Source organism: Schistocerca nitens, chromosome 1, assembly GCF_023898315.1.
Source record: "Schistocerca nitens isolate TAMUIC-IGC-003100 chromosome 1, iqSchNite1.1, whole genome shotgun sequence".
NCBI lineage: Eukaryota > Metazoa > Arthropoda > Insecta > Orthoptera > Acrididae > Schistocerca > Schistocerca nitens.
Genome location: NC_064614.1, coordinates 893,443,539 through 893,462,499, shown reverse-complemented (window position 1 = coordinate 893,462,499; position 18,961 = coordinate 893,443,539). Strand labels below are relative to the sequence as shown.

Below are 18,961 nucleotides of genomic sequence, written 5' to 3'. Positions count from 1 at the left end.
ATACTACAGTCTCTCACAGCCATTCCATATTGTGTGAAAAAGTTTTTCAGACTGTGATTCATTGTTCACAACAAATTTCATAAAGTAGTATATGTACTGTGAGGATGTTGTCAGTAGGCACAACTGTTGAGAGAGCTGTCAACAAGACACTCTAGAGCTGACACCATGCTTCTGTGCAACAGCCACCACTGGTTTCCTCAGTGATGAGTTGTAGTGCATGGACACTATAATGTGGCAGTGAGCCTTGAGTGTGAATAAGAACTCAAACTGCCTGAAGGCAAAGGAACAGTCAGGGGGAACAAGCTCCACTACCCTCTTGCAGTGTTGTGTAGTGTTTCAGGATATTTGGAAACATTCCAACATACCACTGGAGAGCCGTCAAGAAGAGATACTTGTGAGTAAATTGAATAAGGATAAATGTAGTGGGAAAGGGAAACTGTCTGTGTTTTCCTTTCTTACATGCTATGGAGCAGTGGTAGAGCCGGCGAGAAAGGGACCAGTAAAAATGGTATTACAACCACTGGTTGTCCGGGAGTAATTTTTTCCATGGTGCAGGAAGTGCCTAAATACAAGAGCCATGGAGTAAATCCCATTTTGAGAGCGGTGTCTTATGGTTCTTGCATACATAATTTTTTCCAGTAGCTTGAGAATGATGTAAGTTGTAAGATTCTTAATGTGTGTTTTATGACCTTTCTTGTAAATGGGCCTGACAATTGCTTATTTCAGTCTGCCTGTATCTCAGGTGATAATGATGTGTTGCATATGTGACTGAAAACATTGTGTATACTTGGAGAACAGGATATTTAGTACTTTACCTGAGGTATTACTGACTAGATGAGAGAATTTGGTTTTGAGGGAGTTAATTACATCTTTTTTTTTTTTTTGTCAGAGCAGGAAATAATTGCAGTTTATCGGTATTTATGATGCATTGCTTCTTATACACATTTATCCCTTGAACTGTACATGCTAATCTTTTAAGATACTTCAAGAAAGTGCTACCTGACTGCTATAGCTTAGTATTTGACTGTGATCTTTAATAATAAGGTCTCATCTTCATTAACTGATTTCATGGTTTCTCTTATAGCTATTGTCCATATAAATTTAATTTTATTATCTCGACTACAGAGTTCAGACAATATATACCTGGTAAACTGGAACTCCACCAACAGACCTTCAGGATGGTAACATGTTACGACCGAGCAGAAAACATTAGGTAGTAAATTATGAGGCATGTTTGTGGGAAGACTAGATACAGAGAAAAAGCAACTAACATACTTAAGTAGGTACATATTAAGGTAACTATTATCACAGTATCTGTACCAATACCCTTAACACCCTGTATATTATATGCCCAGGCAGTTTCAAAATCTCATTCTGGGAACTTTTTACAATCTTTGGGGACATATTCCTCAGACTAAAACATAAAAAAGGTCATGTAAACAAACAAGTATTTCCACTGTTTCTGAGTTATTAATAAAAGTTACATTTAACAGCTTTCCAAGTATAACCCAACAACTTTACTTATCAATTCAACCGTTAAGACTCTTTTTATCCTGTATGGCAATACGTTGACAGGGAAAAATTTTTTGACATTCATCATTTGCCTGTCTTCATGCTTTGGAAGAGACTGAATAAAAAGTTTCCACAGTCAATACATATGGGCCGATTGCAATCTTCATGCTACAGTACAGGCTAGACAACAACATCAGTTAAAGATCAATTTGTGGGCTGGAACTGCAGGAGGCTGTCTATAGGATCATGCATTCTTCCAGTAACCTTACAGGTGCTGTCTACAGGGATTTTGCTTGACAATGTAATCCTGCAAATAAGAAGAAACATGTGGAGCTCTAGCACATTTCCTCCTCAGTGTTCAAGTTGCAATGGCTGGTATCTCCCATGACAGATGGACAGCTAGAGAAGGACCCAACTCATGGTTTGCATGTTTCCCTGATGTCAGTCATTTGGGTTATTATCTCTTGGGGTACCATATACAATTGGTCTAGGGAGCAGACCACCTGTATGCAGAAACTCTTCATCAAAGTATCATGGCAGCCCGAAAGGCCAATCAAAACCGACAGGGAGTATTTGAAAGAGTGCAACAGTACATGAATTGACAAGTGCATATGTGTTTAGAAGCAAAAGGAGGACATGTTCAGCATTTATTATGAGTTTGTATGTTGATGAGCTCCAAACATCTAAATTGCAACATTTCATTAATGACTCAAAAATGGAGGATTTTCACATATATGTTTATATGAATGGTTTTTCTTGTTTTGGTGTAAGTAACTTGTCCACATAGTTTGTAAATATAGCTGAGCTTTTGGGGGTATGGTCAGGGATGCATCCTCTTAAACTTTTCGAATTCCCTGATGAAAAAAAAGCAACATTTTATTTAGATTAAAAAACAGAAAAATCAAACATTAATGACATCATTAGCAAAAGAAAGCAATGATATTAGATTTCGTTTATACGATGGACATTTGTAAATTGTACATTGATATACCTTTTAGGTGTCATGGCAGTCCATCTCTGTGTTTTCAAAACGTTGGCATGATGGCCAACTCAAAAGGTCTACTACCATCTCTGCATAAGGGTTAATTTTTGTTAAAATGAGGTGTCGCATGATGTGGGTACTGCAATGCTTCTACTAAAAAGTCCTCAATTCAGTTACAAATCTCACTTGATACCCATATGATTGTACTTTTGGCAATAAGCATAGGTGTGGTGCTGAGTCAAATGATTTTTGGAAACCAAGAAATATTGCATCTACCTGTCTGCCTTGATGCAAAGCTTCCAGAATGTCATATGAGAAAAGTGTAAGTTAGGTTCCACATGATCAGTTTTTTCAGAACCCATGCTTGTTTGAGGTGGTCATTCTGTTCAAGGTACATCATTGTAACTGAGCTCAGAATATTTTGTAAGATTCACAAGAAATCCCTCTCAAGTATATCAGACAGTAGTTTTGTAGATCACTTCTACAACTATTTTTGTAGACGGGCATGACCTCTGCATTTTTCCATAAACAGGGCACAGTTTTTTGTTTGAAGAATCTTCGACAGATTATAGTTAGAACGGGGGCTAACTCAGTGCAAATTCAGTACAGAATCTGACAGAGATTCCATCACACCTTGTAGCTTTGCTCAGTTTTAACAATTTCAGCCGTTTCACAACACCACTGACACTAATACTTATTTTATTCACCTTTTTAGTAGTATGAGGATTAAATTGGGGCAATTCTTCTGGGTTTTACTTCGTAAAGGAACATTTGAAATGGAGTTAAGCATTTCAGCTTTTTCTGTGCTATGCTGAATTTAGAAATTGTCTCATTCGCTCGGGGCGGGATATTAACTTTAGAGCTACTAACAGCCTTTACGTACAACCATAATTTCTTTGGGTTTTGTGATATATCATTTGACAATATTCTGCTACAGTAATCACTGAAGGCATTACGCGTTGCTCTCTTGACAGCCAAACACATCTAATTAAGTATCTCTCTATCTGTAGCCCTACACTTTGTTTTACACCTATTATGCAGTAATCTCTGTTTTTTTACAGTGACCATATACCATGGAGGTTCCTACCCTTATGAACTGTTCTGTTGTTGTTGTTGTTGTTGTTGTTGTTGTTGTCTTCAGTCCAGAGGATCGGTTTGATGCAGCTCTCCATGCTACTCTATCCTGTGCAAGCTTCTTCATCTCCCAGTACCTACTGCAACCTACATCCTTCTGAATCTGTTTAGTGTATTCATCTCTTGGTCCCCCTCTACGATTTTTACCCTCCATGCTGCCCTCCAATACTAAATTGGTGATCCCTTGATGCCTCAGAATACGTCCTACCAACCAATCCCTTCTTCTAGTCATCATTTCAAGGTTGCAGGAACTGTTCTAATGGGTACATATCTATCCAGTGCATGGTCAACTATTCTTTTAAACTTGAGCTATAATTCCTCTGCCTGCTCCTGCTCTGAGCTGAAAGTTTCAGATTCCTCATTGAGGTATGACATTACTGATTTTTTGTCTAGTTTACTGAACATATATATCTTTTTGTTTGTTTTAGTTGTCCTTTGTACTGTGGTTTCATTGTTGGGACAACTACATCATTGTCACTGATACCACTTTTAATGTGGACATCATCAAATGGGTCAGGTCTATTTGTTGTTGTTGGATCCAATATATTTTCACCGCAAGTGGGGTTTCTAATTATCTGTTCTAGGTAGTTTTCAGAGAAGGCATTTAGTAATGTTCCACAGGATATCATATCATGCCCATCACTAACAAAACTGAAATTCTCCCAGTTAATTGTTGGATTATTAAAGTCTCCACCACTGACTACAGTGTGATTGGGGAATTTGTGTACAAGTGAACTGAGGTTCTCTCTATTCATTGTTGAAGATGTTTTGGTGATGTGTGGAATTCTATAGAGTTTCGGAGTTGAAATGAATTGTAAGACTATGAAGTATTTCTCGTCCCAATGAATAAAAAGATTAAGTTGTTTGAGTGAGATGATGCAACTTGCAGAGGTGATGAAGGTGGAAAAAGAGTGGAAACAAAATCACGTGTGCTGAAAATGTGACACTCATGTGTGGACCTACTTCTCTAAATAATGTTGATTGTGATCTTTCTGACAGTTGGACAGTGTAACAGAAAGATGATTTCTAGAAGATTAGTGAATGGTTGGTAATAGAAAACAAGAAATTGGAGCACAAATGTTGGAAGACAGTTGCTACATTGGGGCCACAAAGAAGTAAACAAAGAATAAGTATTTCACAACAGTGGTCAGAATTTTCAGTTCGACGCTTTGGAGAAACCAAAACAGACCAGACAATACCTACAATAGAAAATCTTTAAACACAAGAAAGTTCAGCCCCTAAAACTGTTTTGACAATATTATCTGCAACAAGCAAAAAATCTTTTGAATCTGTCTGTGTTAAATCACTAGAGAATTACAAGTCAGTAACAGTTAATGTTTTTCCAACTGCAAACAAAGTCATCAAAAGGAATAAACCGTTAAACGATTTTGAGTTGGAAACTGATTTTCAGAAATTAAATAGAGTGGACATGGGTCATATTCTTCATTTCAAGGTTGCATGTGTCAACATATTAAATTACATAGTTGCAGAAATGAAAGCCAGTCATCAAAAATATAATTGAATCACACAGCAAAATTTTATTGGTGATTGAGGAAATTTCAACAATTAGCAAATTGTCTTAATTGATTATTTATATTCAGAGAATGCTACCTAACATCAAAGAAGCAACTAATATTTTCTAGATTTGACTAAAACAGAATGCACATCGCGATACTTATCCAACAGGAGTAGGTTAGCAAGGGTCTACATCACCTTTCTGACACTTCTATCTGCACCATCTGCCACCAAGATCCCATTCCTGTGGTACACTAAAGTCCTTCCTTAACATGTCAGGTCCCTCACAATAACTAACTCCTCAGTCCATACAACTTCTTACCCCACCCAAATCATGCTCTCCTGCCTTTCACAAACCCAATCAGCTGACTGTCCCACAGCTGCTGACTTCAAAGCTCTTACTGGACGTATCTCTGCCTTGGTAGATCAACACCTGCAACCTATAATACAAAGATCACCATCCCAGGTCATCTGAAATCTGTGCCTGTCCCGCTCCCACCACCCACACACACACACACACACACACACACACACACACACACACACACACACACACACACCTGGCCTGTACATGGTCTGCCTGTTGCACCTGATTGCAAACCTATGACGTCCTTCCTGCTCATCTTAGTCAATCTTATACTTACAAACAACTATGTTACCTTTGAGGGGCAGACATACAAACAGGTCAGGGTACAACCGTGGGAACCAGGAATGTTCCTTCCTATGCCAACCTTTTTGTGGGTGTCTTGGGTTAGATACATTCGTGATATCTTTGCCGTATGGCCGTAAGGTTGACCTGCTGAAATTTCTGAAATCTCTAAATACATTTTCCAAATTAAATTTCACATGGCCTTATTCCAAATCCCACACCACTTCCTTTGATGTTGACCTCATCCTTACTCAGGGTCAGCTGCACACTTCTGTTCACATTAAACCAATGAAACAAACACCTCTTACATTTTAATGGGTTGCCATCCTTTCCATGTCAAAGATTCGCTCCCATGCAGCCTTGGCATTCAAGGCAAACGTATTTGTTCAGATGCTGACTTTCACACCAGTCTTCACTGTACACATATAATTACACCACCAGCTTAGATCAAAAGCAGATTTTCCGGGCCATCACATTTAATCATGGTACTGCTGTTCCCTACAAAAAACAACTTAGAAGCACACCTCTTGTCATACAGTACTATCCTGGTCTCGAATGTATTAACTAGCAGCTTTGACAATGCTATGTCTTTCTAAAATTGTGCCCTGAAATGAGGTCCATAATGTCTCACATTTTGCCCAGCACACCAACGATAGCTTTACGTCACCCTCCAATCTCCGCAATATCCAGGACAGACCCTGTGCTCCTTCTGCACCTATTTCCCTACCCTTTGGTTGCTATCACTGAGATAGTTCCTCTTGTAAGACTTGGCCAATTCAGTGTCCTACCACCAACAATACCAAACCTGTAAATGGGAAAACATATATGTTCAAAGGGAGGGCCGCCCATGAAACAACATGTGTCACACATCAGCACTTATATAAACACTATTTGGACTTCTTCACTGGTATGACTACCACAAAGTTATCAAGCAGGGTCAGTGGTCTTAGACAGATGGCATATACTGGTAACATACAATATCCTGCTGCAGTGCACGTTCTACAGGACGCTTTGGTTCCCGTTTCACAACACATGCTGTCTGGATGCTCCCTCCAATGCCAGTTTCTCAGAATTTTGCAGGTGGGAACTGGCGTTACAACTAGTGCTACACTCTCATCAGCCACCTGAAATATATTTACATCAATTTTGATAGTATCAGCATTTCCTTTCAGAGTGTATTTCTCATCTGTGCTCCCTTTTCTTTTTATTTTCAGACATGTTTACTTTTTTGTGCCCCCTCAGCTAGCTATCATGTATAATGCACTTAGCTTTCCATCTTTTGACCTTTGCACTATGTTTGTTCAGTAATCTCTGTCAAGCTTATCACCCTGTCATCTACCTTTACATTCTCAAGTTTTCAAATCTCATTCAGTGCCGGCACCAATGATCAGTCTTTCCTTCTCATCTCCTTCAGTAAGTTTTCCCTCACCCTGGTTTCTGGGTGACTTTTCCACAACTCTTCCCAATTCCTAAACCTCACCAATCCTTCTTCTGTATCCCCATCACTTTCTCTTCAGCCATTCTGCCAGAAGAAGGAGCCACTTGCACCAAAAGCTTGCACATTTCCCTATCTTTTATATTTATTTGCTCCTGCCACTGCTTCGTGAGTAAATTTTTTTCCCATATTATATTTTCAAACACTAGTTACTCCCCCCCCTCTTTCTGTGATCAACACAGTATCAATCTTGCTTAAACAATCATGTGACACTTGACTCGTGGATCTAGTGCGAGGGATAGTTGAGAAACTATGGACTAGCCACTATAACAATCTAATGATCTGACTTAAAAACTGCAAAATTTGTGAACCACAGAAGGAAATAGTATTAAATTCTATAAGCTTACGAACTTTTGTTGCATTTGAACAGATTTGTAATAAAAGTTCTCATATATGCATGGATACTGCATACATACATTTATGCTGCTTTTTAAGTAAATATAAGATTCAGAGGCAAAAATCTTGTCCTTCAAAAACCATTACTTGAGTCTGAACCCAAGTCAATATTTTATTTGGTTATGAGAAACAGTGATTTAACAAGTGGGTTGCAAATGAGAAATTTCGTTGCTGTTCATGTCCTATACCACCATGGAAAAACATTTGTAGCTTTAGAGGAAGATGGTGATATTCAGTTGAAATGAGAAAGAAAATTAATCCAGAAGTAAATGTCTAACAAATGAAATAAATCTGATTAAACTGATTGCAACTATTACTGCAAGAATAAATTACACCAGAAAGACTTGTTATGGAGATAGTACTAACAGACGTCACTAGATCACGGGACATGTCACTCAATCTCGGGACGAGCAAAAGTTCAAGAACTGGACTGAACCACGACTGCGATCTTTGATTAATGTATTCGTCGTTGTTGTTACATATGACCTCCACCATATATTGCCATCCGTGTTCCATGGTTACTCAAGCACACTGCTATCCAAGTGTTGGAGGGGGAACAGTGACATCAGCTTTATCAGCTTTGCAGAGAAATGAGAACAATGATGATGAGTACGGGGCAGGGTGTGTTGAGCAGGCAGCTAATTTCGTTGTGCTGCCAGCTATGGGAATCTACACTGTGTACTTTGGCTTTTTAGGAACATCTGCCATGTTTAAACTGCAGTTTGCCTGAATTAATTTGTATTCAGAATCAAACTGATTTTAAAATTGGACAAATACTCAACAGCAGCACAAACTTCTGTAGGAGATGGTAAAAGTCCAGACTGAAGCTAGTGGTACATGTTTCTTGCAGAAATGTTGTCGACGCTTACCGTGCGGTATTATGGGAAAGACAGGAAGTGTGTCAGCTGCTATTTCTACACAACCAGTGAGGTGGTGATGGACAGATGATGTATTTGAAAGTAAGAGACACTGTAGCATACTCATATCAGTATAGAAGCAAAATTTGCTATTTATACAGAAAAAAACAGTTGCATTCTCAAGTCCTTCCATAATCACAACCTCAGAAACCACAATATATTTATAAGACACAGTCAAATATTGTGATAATGATGATGCTAGTTTCACAGATGTACTGTTAGGATGATGATTATTTAATACAGTGATACCACAGATGACGGGCTACCCAAACAAAAAAAGGCAGTGAAGAAAAAATTAACAACAATTTATTTTTGTTGTTTTCTGCCTGTATTATCAAAATGTAGACAATAAAGGGCACAAGTTTAGAATACGTGTAACGTTAAATTTTTACGGAAAGACTTTACACCAGTAAACATTTGCTATTTTAGTTAGTCAGAATATGTTGAAAAATACTGCAAGAAGCTGCCACCACACAGATGCTTGGCTGGTGGCATGTGTCAGGTCTGGACATCGGTCTCCAGATGGCTTGCACAAAAACGGACCTCTTTCTGCTTCTGTGGCACTTCCTTTGGCACATCATATACACCCACCAATAGTGTAAACAGTTATCAGAAAAAACTGTCGAACATGACTACTTCGAAAATTCCTGGCAGCTTAAAACTGTGTGTCGGACCGAGACTCGAAATCGGGGCCTTTGCCTTTCGCGGGCAAGTGCTCTACCGGCACACAGTTTTAATATTCCAGGAAGTTTCATATCAGCACACACTCCACTGCAGAGTGAAAATCTCCTTCTGGAAACATCCCCCAGGCTGTGGCTAAGCCATGCTTCCGCAATATACTTTCTTTCAGGAGTGCTAGTTCTGCAAGGTTTCGCAGGAGAGCTTCTGTAAAGTTTGGAAGGTAGGAGACGAGATACTGGCAGAAGTAAAGCTGTGAGGACGGGGCTTGAGTCGTGCTTGGGTAGCTCAGATGGTAGAGCACTTGCCCGCGAAAGGCAAAGGTCCCACGTTCGATGCTCGGTCCAGCACACAGTTTTAATCTGCCAGGAAGTTTCATATCAGCACACACTCCACTGCAGAGTGAAAATCTCATTATTGACTACTTCGCTTCACCTTGTAAGGGTGGACAAGGATATTCTTCCACCGACAGGCTCAAAACACTAGCCATCTTGGACACAAATGCAATTCTGCACAAGCAACCTGACAATTCACTTCAGTACCTGCAGTCAGCTCAATTGTACTTGGAACACTATCTTCTGGTGTAGCAGTTATATTTATGGAGAACTACAACCATTATCAGAATGTCTGCAAACATTACTATTAGTCACACAATGTATAGAGTACAAAGATATAGCGAAGTTAGTTACATTTTATTGTATTAAATTTAGGACATTGAAGTGCCATGCAACAAGGAGTGGTACCGTTTTGTAGAATACTCTTAATAAATGTTATTTGTTATTTCTTATTATGTCTTCACATATTTGTTATAGTGTGCCCTGTCACAGCCAGTGTTTACTCAATAATCATAGTGTGCAATGACCATTATTAAGGAACTGTAGCTGGGAAACATTTTTCTGCTATTGTGGGAGTTTGGGCAGAATTAAGAGCAGCATTAAGTTAGTACACCCACAACATTACGCTCAGCAAAGAGTTTTCAGATATGAATATCTATAAGAACATGAAGTAATAAAGTTAAAAAAAAAAAAAAAAAAAAAAAAAAAAAAAAAAACTATCACAGAAGTACTAACCAGATCTCTTATCATCATTTGGTTTTATGCAGCGGATATATGATGGTTCTTTGTCACCCAAGATTTCCATTAGCCTGTTGACACTGTTCTTGAATTGTGTTCCTGCAGTTTCAGGTCTCTTTTTGCTTGTAACATCACTGACGGGGAATACAGCCTACAAAATAGTACGCAATTTTCAGTTATTGCAAATATAAAAACAGCAACAAGAAAATCAAAGGCTTGAATTTTCTCAAATGGCTCTGAGCACTATGGGACTTAACATCTGAGGTCATCAGTCCCCTAGAACTTAGAACTAATTAAACCTAACTAACCTAAGGACATCACACACAGCCATGCCCGAGGCAGGATTTGAACCTGCAACCGCAGCGGTTCCAGACTGAAGCGCCTAGAACCGCTCGGCCACTGCGGCCGGCAAAATTTTTCTCAGGAAGTAATGTTAATAATATTTCAGATCTAGCAACTGAATTACTATTTTGATGGAATGGATAAGAAAAACAGAAAGAAAAAGGAGAAGGGGAGAGAGATTGGGGGGGGGGGGACATTTTAGTCCAACATGTAATTTGTAGTTATGCCTAGTGTGTTTTAGAGTCTCATTCCCAAAGCTACCATAAGACAGATTTTCCTAAATTTTCTACATATGCCTTGTCAAGTTTCTCACCAGGATGGCCACTCAGACTTGGGAGAGAGAGAGAAGGGAGGAAAAAAAGTGACAATTCCAGGCATGGGAAGGAAGATGATGTCATAAGAAACTCCTGAGAAATTAACAGTGAGCAAGGAACAACTTTTCTTTTCTCTCGGCTGTAGTTTAATGGCAGTTTTCAACATCGATTATTTTTTATGAACTAATATTCAAATATATAACACATTTTGAAATAGTATTTTAAAATATGTGATTTATGAAGCGCAATAAAATTAAATTCTTGTGTTAGGTTAAAAACACACATTTCCCCAAGATATTACAAAATTCCTGTAATTCCTTGAGAATTGCAGGTTTTACAGATGAATTGCTACCTTGATCAGTCATTTATTATAAGAGTTGATCAATAGTTGCCCATGGTATGGTGACACACTATTGTCATTTCAATCTACTTATTATACTCTGAAATGTGAATAAAAACCGAGGCATATTTTTCAGCTGAACTAATTACGGTACTAAAAATCCAATAAATTACTGACACACATGAAATTTAAGTAACCTAAACATTTATATATATTTTCAGGTGCCAGTACTAAATAGGTTACCATCAATTATTTCACCTTTGTTATCGAATTTGTTGTTGCTGACATCACTTCACGCAGATCTCTGAAAAGGAGATCATTATTTTTATCCAAAAACCCTCTGATGTTGTATGTTACAGTACCAGCATAGTGCACCAGCTGAAATTCCTGTAAATAAATTGGAAGAAAAGATGATTATACACCCAAATGGTGTCATTCAACAAAGCAGGTTTGTGAAATCATTGAGCTTTTTGATCTAATTTTTTTAAAGGCACTACTTACATCTCTCCCCATAATTTTCTGTGTTTTTATATCTGCCTTTTTGTGACTTATGTAATGTGGATGGTCAGAGAGGTTTTCATTCATTTTGTTCAGAAAACTCATATCCGTTGGTTCACCAGGGCGTAGACACTCTTCATCCATCAGAGCAATAATTCCTACTCAAAAAGTAATACTAGTTGTTACTCATACAAACCCAACAAGGATATACATACGTTCAAGATATGTAATCTATAGTAGACAAAGTAACTGAATTGACTACCAAAGACTAAGAATTTAGTTCTTGCCTCTACTAAGAAATAATTTACTTTCTCAATGCAGAGAATGAATCTTGTGAAGACAGTTAACTTGTGTGGGCAGTTATGAATGTTACACACATCCAGAGCTCCTCATGAAGAGATGGGGGTAGAAATTACTTTCTTAATGTGCATTTTCTATGGCATGGATGTTTATAATGCCTACACTGTTTTCTTTGTTCGGTGGCACATATAACAGAAAACTTGGAAAACATGAACATGTAGTTATGGTCATACAGAGATTTTGCACAAAGAATTCTGAGAAGTTTGAGAGATCAAATTTAAATATAGTCGTTGCAAGAAAGTTGTTGAAGATGGAGGACTAAGCAGACTAACAGAACAAAATGTAGTCAATAATAAATCCGTAATAGAAAAACCAGAATTGTGGGGTGTCAAAGGAACCTGTAAACTGCTAACTGTGGGCAATGGAAAGAGGAAATGCCCATATTAAGATAATGATGCTTATTTGAACAATCATACATAAACACTATTCAGTACCTTGGCAAAAAGGTAAACTTACTGAAATATCTAAGATAGTTGACAGGCCAAATTGTTTAACAAAGCTATAAATTGTTTCTTCAATTTTATACTGAACAAAAATAAGTTCTATTTCACAAGAGCTTTTGTCTAGGAAATATTATTGGAAGAAGTTGTAATATCACATTTCAAATTGTTAAAACAAAATTAATTACAGTTTATTGCAGAGGCAACAAGAAATGACATTCTTTCTAGCAAACAACAATGAAAAAAATCAATACCTGAGAAGCAGAATAATAACTGTGCATAATCCATATCAGGCAGGGGTGTTACCTTCATAGCCTCAGATGTTATCGAATTTAACATATGTTAAAATTCAGGTGTAAGTAATAAACACATATTTTTTGTTTTCTCCTAAAAAATTCCTGCCCTGAGATACAGACCTCCACAGATGACACTGCAAACACCATTTTGAAGATGTGAATTTTGGAAATCTTTTTAAAATGCTCTATCTCCAACTTGTACTACTACTTGGAAGTAACAATTTTTGGAAGTATGAAACAGAAATATCACATAGGCTCTGACATAGTAAACCAGTTGGAAGACTTCGGGTTATTGGTAGAATACTAAGGAAATGCAATTGGTCTACAAAGAAGACTGCACACGAGCCATTCATGCAACCCAATCCTAGAATACTGATAAAATGTGTGGGACTCCTACCAGACAGTGTTAACATGGGACACTAAAGATATACAGAGATGGGAGACTATCACAGAGATGCGAATGAAACTGAAATGGCAGACACCAGAAGGTCGACATAACCTATCCCTAAAAAATTGCTATAACTGCCTGTGTATCACTCACGTAGGGATCTTGTGGATAATATTAGATTTATTACAGTGTGAACAGAGACATTCAAACATTCTTTCCATGCTCCATAAGTGAATGGACGCCCCAAAAATATGTACAACAGGAAGTGCCCTAAGCTATGCACATCACAGTGCTTTGCAGAGTATAGATATATGGAAATGTACATTGACTACTTAAAATATCAAGTGGTCATGTGCGGGAGTTAACATTATACCTGCATCAGATACACAAAACTTATTTTATAAATAAATACACAAGTTAAATTTTACGTTACAATAATTGTGAAACTTCTGTAATTACCTTTATGTTTTTCTTCAATGAGATCACAAATAACTTTATTGTTGAAGTATTCCACAGGTTCCCATTCAATGCCTTCTTTCAGGTACTCTTCCTGCTCAGATTTGAGAGTTAGCTCAATAAACAGTTGCTGCAACTTCTCATTGCAGAAGTTGATACAGAATTGTTCAAAACTACAAACAAAGAACTGAAATTTAGTGCCATGTTCAAATAACATGTACTTTTTAATCTTTCAAGTTTATTAGCATAAATTTCACTTTTGCTTCTAATGCACACACTCATCACATTTGAAGGCAGAAGGAATGGCTGCAAAACTGCCAATTTGAACAGTTCTCCACCCAGTTGCGACAAGAAACTGTAAACTGGCTGTAGTGAACCTTTCTTTCCACCTATTTTCACAGTGGCCATAGTGTGTATTCATGATATAGATCCATACATAAAACACAGTGCTGTGAAAGATGAAGTTCCAGAGCTTTGAATTTCTTGGAAAACTTTTCTACAAAATACCAAATATTCTGAAGCAGTGCATAGTTAATATACATGCACAAAGAACAAACTGGCCTAAAGATTAAATCACAAACTAAATCTACCTGATAAGTTTGCTGTCTACAAAATTACTTGTCAAAACTATGACCAACTGTATGTGGGACAAACAGGGAGGAATTTCTTCCCAAGATTCAGAGAAAACTGTACTGGCTTTCCATCTCAGTCTCAGACAAAATAATAAATCAGCAATTGCTTATCTCCTGAAAACAGGTCACGTAATTGACATCACAGAAACAGACCTAAACTTTACACACGTTAAACCTATAGACATTGGATTTGATGCTTTAGAAACACTGGATATTAAGAAGCATTTTGTATCATGCTCTATTCCATGAAATTTAGTGGGGCCCTAACAACATACAGAATCTAATCTGATTTTACTTATGAGGTAACTATTAATAAATTTGTCATATTAAAAATCACCTACTGTATGCTGCAGAAAAGATTTCTGCATATTGTGTCCCTCCAAAAGCCACAAATATCTTAGCCTGTATGCAAGTCATACAACTGTTAAATAATTTGTTACATTTCGTAACCTGCAATAGTAGTGGTCATGTTTAATTTCAACTGATGTCAAGAGCAGATATATTTTTTTCTGTGGAACTGATTCATTTAGAGATTAAACTGTGTTGTGTGACACGTAATTTATTCACTACCTTTGCTGTACTGCAATACCAATGCAGTCTGTCATTTTCTCTGATACTTATAGTGTTGTCTTTCAAAACTGTGTATGTTGAACAGAAGGAAGTTATTTCTTCACAATATTGTATACAAAAGAAAGCAACAAAATTTGCAGGTATACTATATGTTTCAACAAAAATCCATATATAGTCGTCCAAAATTCTGTATAAATTCCACTACAATTTTGCAAATTATAATTAATAATGCATTACCAATACAAATTTCTAATGTGTTGCTATTGCAGTGAACGTCATTATATAACAAATGAAGCCCAGATGATGAAGCTCTGATTTAAAAATGTACATTGACAAAGTAAAAATGCTATGACGACAGCAGATAGGCGTCATTATTAAGTTCTCTACTCATGTTGCAACCTTTTCCTCCAGCATGGCATCTTGTATTGTAGCATTTGAAAGTTTATCCTGTTCAAATAAAATTATATGAAGTGACAACAAGAATAACCCAGGAAGTAATTAGTACTTAGCTTCAATAAATTGAAGAGATGTACAGGGTCCGGCATAAAAAACTCCCCGATTACAAAGTAACGTGCAGCGGACAGTAGAAGGAGCAGAGTGGTGGAGGGTGCGTCGTTAAGTAGCTGCCTACATGCCGTTTTCAGTGTACGCCATGGCGTGGTCTGGTGAACATCGTGCCTTCATAGTGGAAGATTTTATTCAAAATGGCGAATCGCCTATTAATACTCAACGTGCTTTTCGCGTTTGCTTTGCGCTCGGACGACGGGACCCTGTTCCCGATAAGAAAACAATTTATTCTTGGGTTGCTAACTTTCGTGAGACAGGTTCCGCATTAAAAAGGAAACCACCTGGACGACCACGGACTGCAACAGGCCCCGGAAATGTTGATGCAGTTAGAGCTTCAGTTCAACAATCTCCTCGACGATCCGCTAAAAAGCATGCGGCAGCATTACGGATATCTGATTGAAGTGTGAGAAGAATCTTGCATCGAGATCTTAAAATGCATCCTTACAAAATTGTAACTACGCAGGAACTGAGTGAACGAGACTGTGGTGTCCGCGTAAGTTTGTGCCAAGACCTTCTTCGGAACATTCGTCCCAACGATATTGTGATTTTTTCTGATGAAGCACACTTTCACCTTGCCGGAACAGTGAACAGCCAAAATTGCAGGTACTGGTGTGAACACAATCCCCAAGAACTTCATCAACGACCACTTCATAGCCCTAAAGTAACAGTATGGTGTGCTGTTTACAATTCCGGAGTGATCGGTCCTTACTTTTTCGAAGAAAATGACAGGAATTTAACCGTCAACAGTGAATGCTATTGTGCCATGCTCCGCGACTTTCTCCAACCGCACCTAAGGGAGCTTTTTGGTGAAATAGAGAACGTGTGGTTCCAGCAAGATGGTGCTACAGCCCACACAGCGCGGCAGTCACTGGCATTGGTGAAGGAAATGTTTCCTGGACATGTGATCTCGTTGCGTGGAGACATTGGCTGGCCCCCACGATTGCCAGACTTAACGCCCTGTGATTTCTTTCTTTGGGGCTATTTAAAAGCAAAAGTTTATGAACAACGTCCACAATCTTTACGAGCCCTGAAAGAAGCAATTACACATGAGGTTGAAGCTATTCCACCTGAAATGACTCAAAGAGTAATGAATAACTTCAGGGAAAGACTCAATCAGTGTGTCGACAGTGCAGGAAGACATTTAAGGGATGTTTTATTTAAAAAGTAAGACCATAAGAGTATTTTCTAAAATGGCATAATATGTACTTTTATTTAGTATAAATAAAATTGTTCTACCTTATTTGGTTTTGTTTTTATTAGCTTTCCTTAAAGGGGAGGTTTTTCTGCCGGACCTTGTATTTTGTTAACATAAAAGTATACAAAATTGGGGACACTTTATGTTATTTCATATTCACTGGTCATCCATCCATAAGCTTCAGAAATACCATTTCATGTTGATTTTGACCAGTTATACAATGAATGTTTAACTCAAAACTTTTCTCCAGTCCAAAAACCGTGAGGTACATGAAGGGTGAAAAACGCTACAAATAATTGGAACAATCAAACATTTCCCATCCTAACTGATCCAACAAGCAGCAGGACTGTGAGAGTGAGCACTGTTATGAATTAGCACAACACTGCAAAATGACATTCCATACCCATGATTTTGGATTCATTTCTTGTGACATTCTTAGGGTGCCACAGTACTGACCAAACTTAATCAGAATACCTTTTGGCATGAAAGAAAAGAGCCTTACAATCACAAAGTGAATGTCATCACAAGTTTTTGTGTTGACAGAGTTAGTTAAAAGTGCTCACGCGTGCACACACGAGAGTGGGGGAGGAGCAGGTGGGGCGGCCTGATGGCATATATAATACTATATATAACTGACACTTTGTCTCTTGGGTAAGTGAGGTACCTACATCATACTGAAGGGTTACACATCTGTCTGGCATTCTACAATTGCATCTTCAAATCACCTGGATTGAGTTTCATCATGAACTTTTGTTTGTCCATTGTTGAGCATTTCACACCACTTTCTCACAAATCTTTCATGCTTTACTCTATCATCATGCACTGCCTTTGATTGATACCAAAAATTGAATAACGCCTCTGACCTGAAAATAGGTGAGGCTTTGTACCTCACAGCTCATTTTAAATAACCTCAAAATCCATGACAACAAAAGCTTGTTTAGAGTAGCATTCACACAATACTGAGATGAGATGTCTAAGAAACTTTGACCTAGGACAGAAGCTAGGTCTCGATCAGTGCAGCAGGAATGCGCAAGAAATCACTACTTCCAGAATTAACTTCATATATTCATATTGCCTGGCAGCCCAATAGCAAGTGCACTTTCCTAAGATGTAAGTACATCTACATGCTATCACTATTCATCTGCTACTGCTTATTTTTACATTTTTAATAAGGACAAAGCAAAAGGATTACAAGAGCTGTGTTTCCTAATAAAAACCAATTAGGTACAACACACTTAAATAAAATGATTTTTCTACAGATTCAAATGATAAACATTACGGAGAGAAATTCTTATGACATCCAAAAGCCACCTCACTGATTATCAGGAGAGTACTGTATCTTCTGTATTGTGTGTATTCTTCTGTTGCCGAGGATCACGTACCCAAATATGAAAATAAATACAGCTAATAGCTGTAGATGAACTCATTCCTAATCATTACAGTCTGCATTTCTTATCATTATAGTACATCATGACAATGGGCAAAGAAATATGTCGCTAACTACTTCACATTAAGTGCAGGAATATCGATATTAGTTGCTCACAGGTGTAAATGATAATTACAGGATCTACATCTACATCTACATCTACATTTATACTCCGCAAGCCACCCAACGGTGTGTGGCGGAGGGCACTTTACGTGCCACTGTCATTACCTCCCTTTTCTGTTCCAGTCGCATACGGTTCGCGGGAAGAACGACTGTCTGAAAGCCTCCATGCGCGCTCGAATCTCTCTAATTTTACATTCGTGATCTTCTCGGGAGGTATAATTAGGGGGAAGCAACATATTCGATACCTCATCCAGAAACGCCCCCTCTCGAAACCTGGCGAGCAAGCTACACCGCGATGCAGAGCGCCTCTCTTGCAGAGTCTGCCACTTGAGTTTGCTAAACATCTCCGTAACGCTACCACGGTTACCAAATAACCTTGTGATGAAACGCGCCGCTCTTCTTTGGATCTTCTCTATCTCCTCTGTCAACCCGAGCTGGTACGGATCCCACACTGATGAACAATACTCAAGTATAGGTCGAACGAGTGTTTTGTAAGCCACTCTCCCAATGAATCTCAACCTGGTACCCGCCTTACCAACAATTAATTTTATATGATCATTCCACTTCAAATCGTTCTGCGCGCATACTCCCAGATATTTTACAGAAGTAACTGCTACCAGTGTTTGTTCTGCTATCAACATAATCATACAATAAAGGATCCTT

At 38.2% G+C, this 18,961-nt stretch overlaps 1 protein-coding gene across 5 annotated transcripts in view; it reads right to left on the bottom strand.

The window, feature by feature from the left end:
- The window catches only part of LOC126192013 (unconventional myosin IC), a 431,394-nt gene that overhangs the window by 35,592 nt on the left and 376,841 nt on the right, over positions 1–18,961 (bottom strand). For all 5 annotated transcript variants that reach the window (XM_049932574.1, XM_049932572.1, XM_049932575.1 and 2 more), the window contains 4 exons: positions 13,789–13,958; positions 11,849–12,003; positions 11,606–11,734; positions 10,349–10,502 (listed from right to left, as the gene is read on the bottom strand). In XM_049932574.1, coding sequence (XP_049788531.1) covers positions 10,349–10,502; positions 11,606–11,734; positions 11,849–12,003; positions 13,789–13,958 — 608 coding nt within the window. The remainder of the gene's footprint in view (positions 1–10,348; positions 10,503–11,605; positions 11,735–11,848; positions 12,004–13,788; positions 13,959–18,961) is intronic.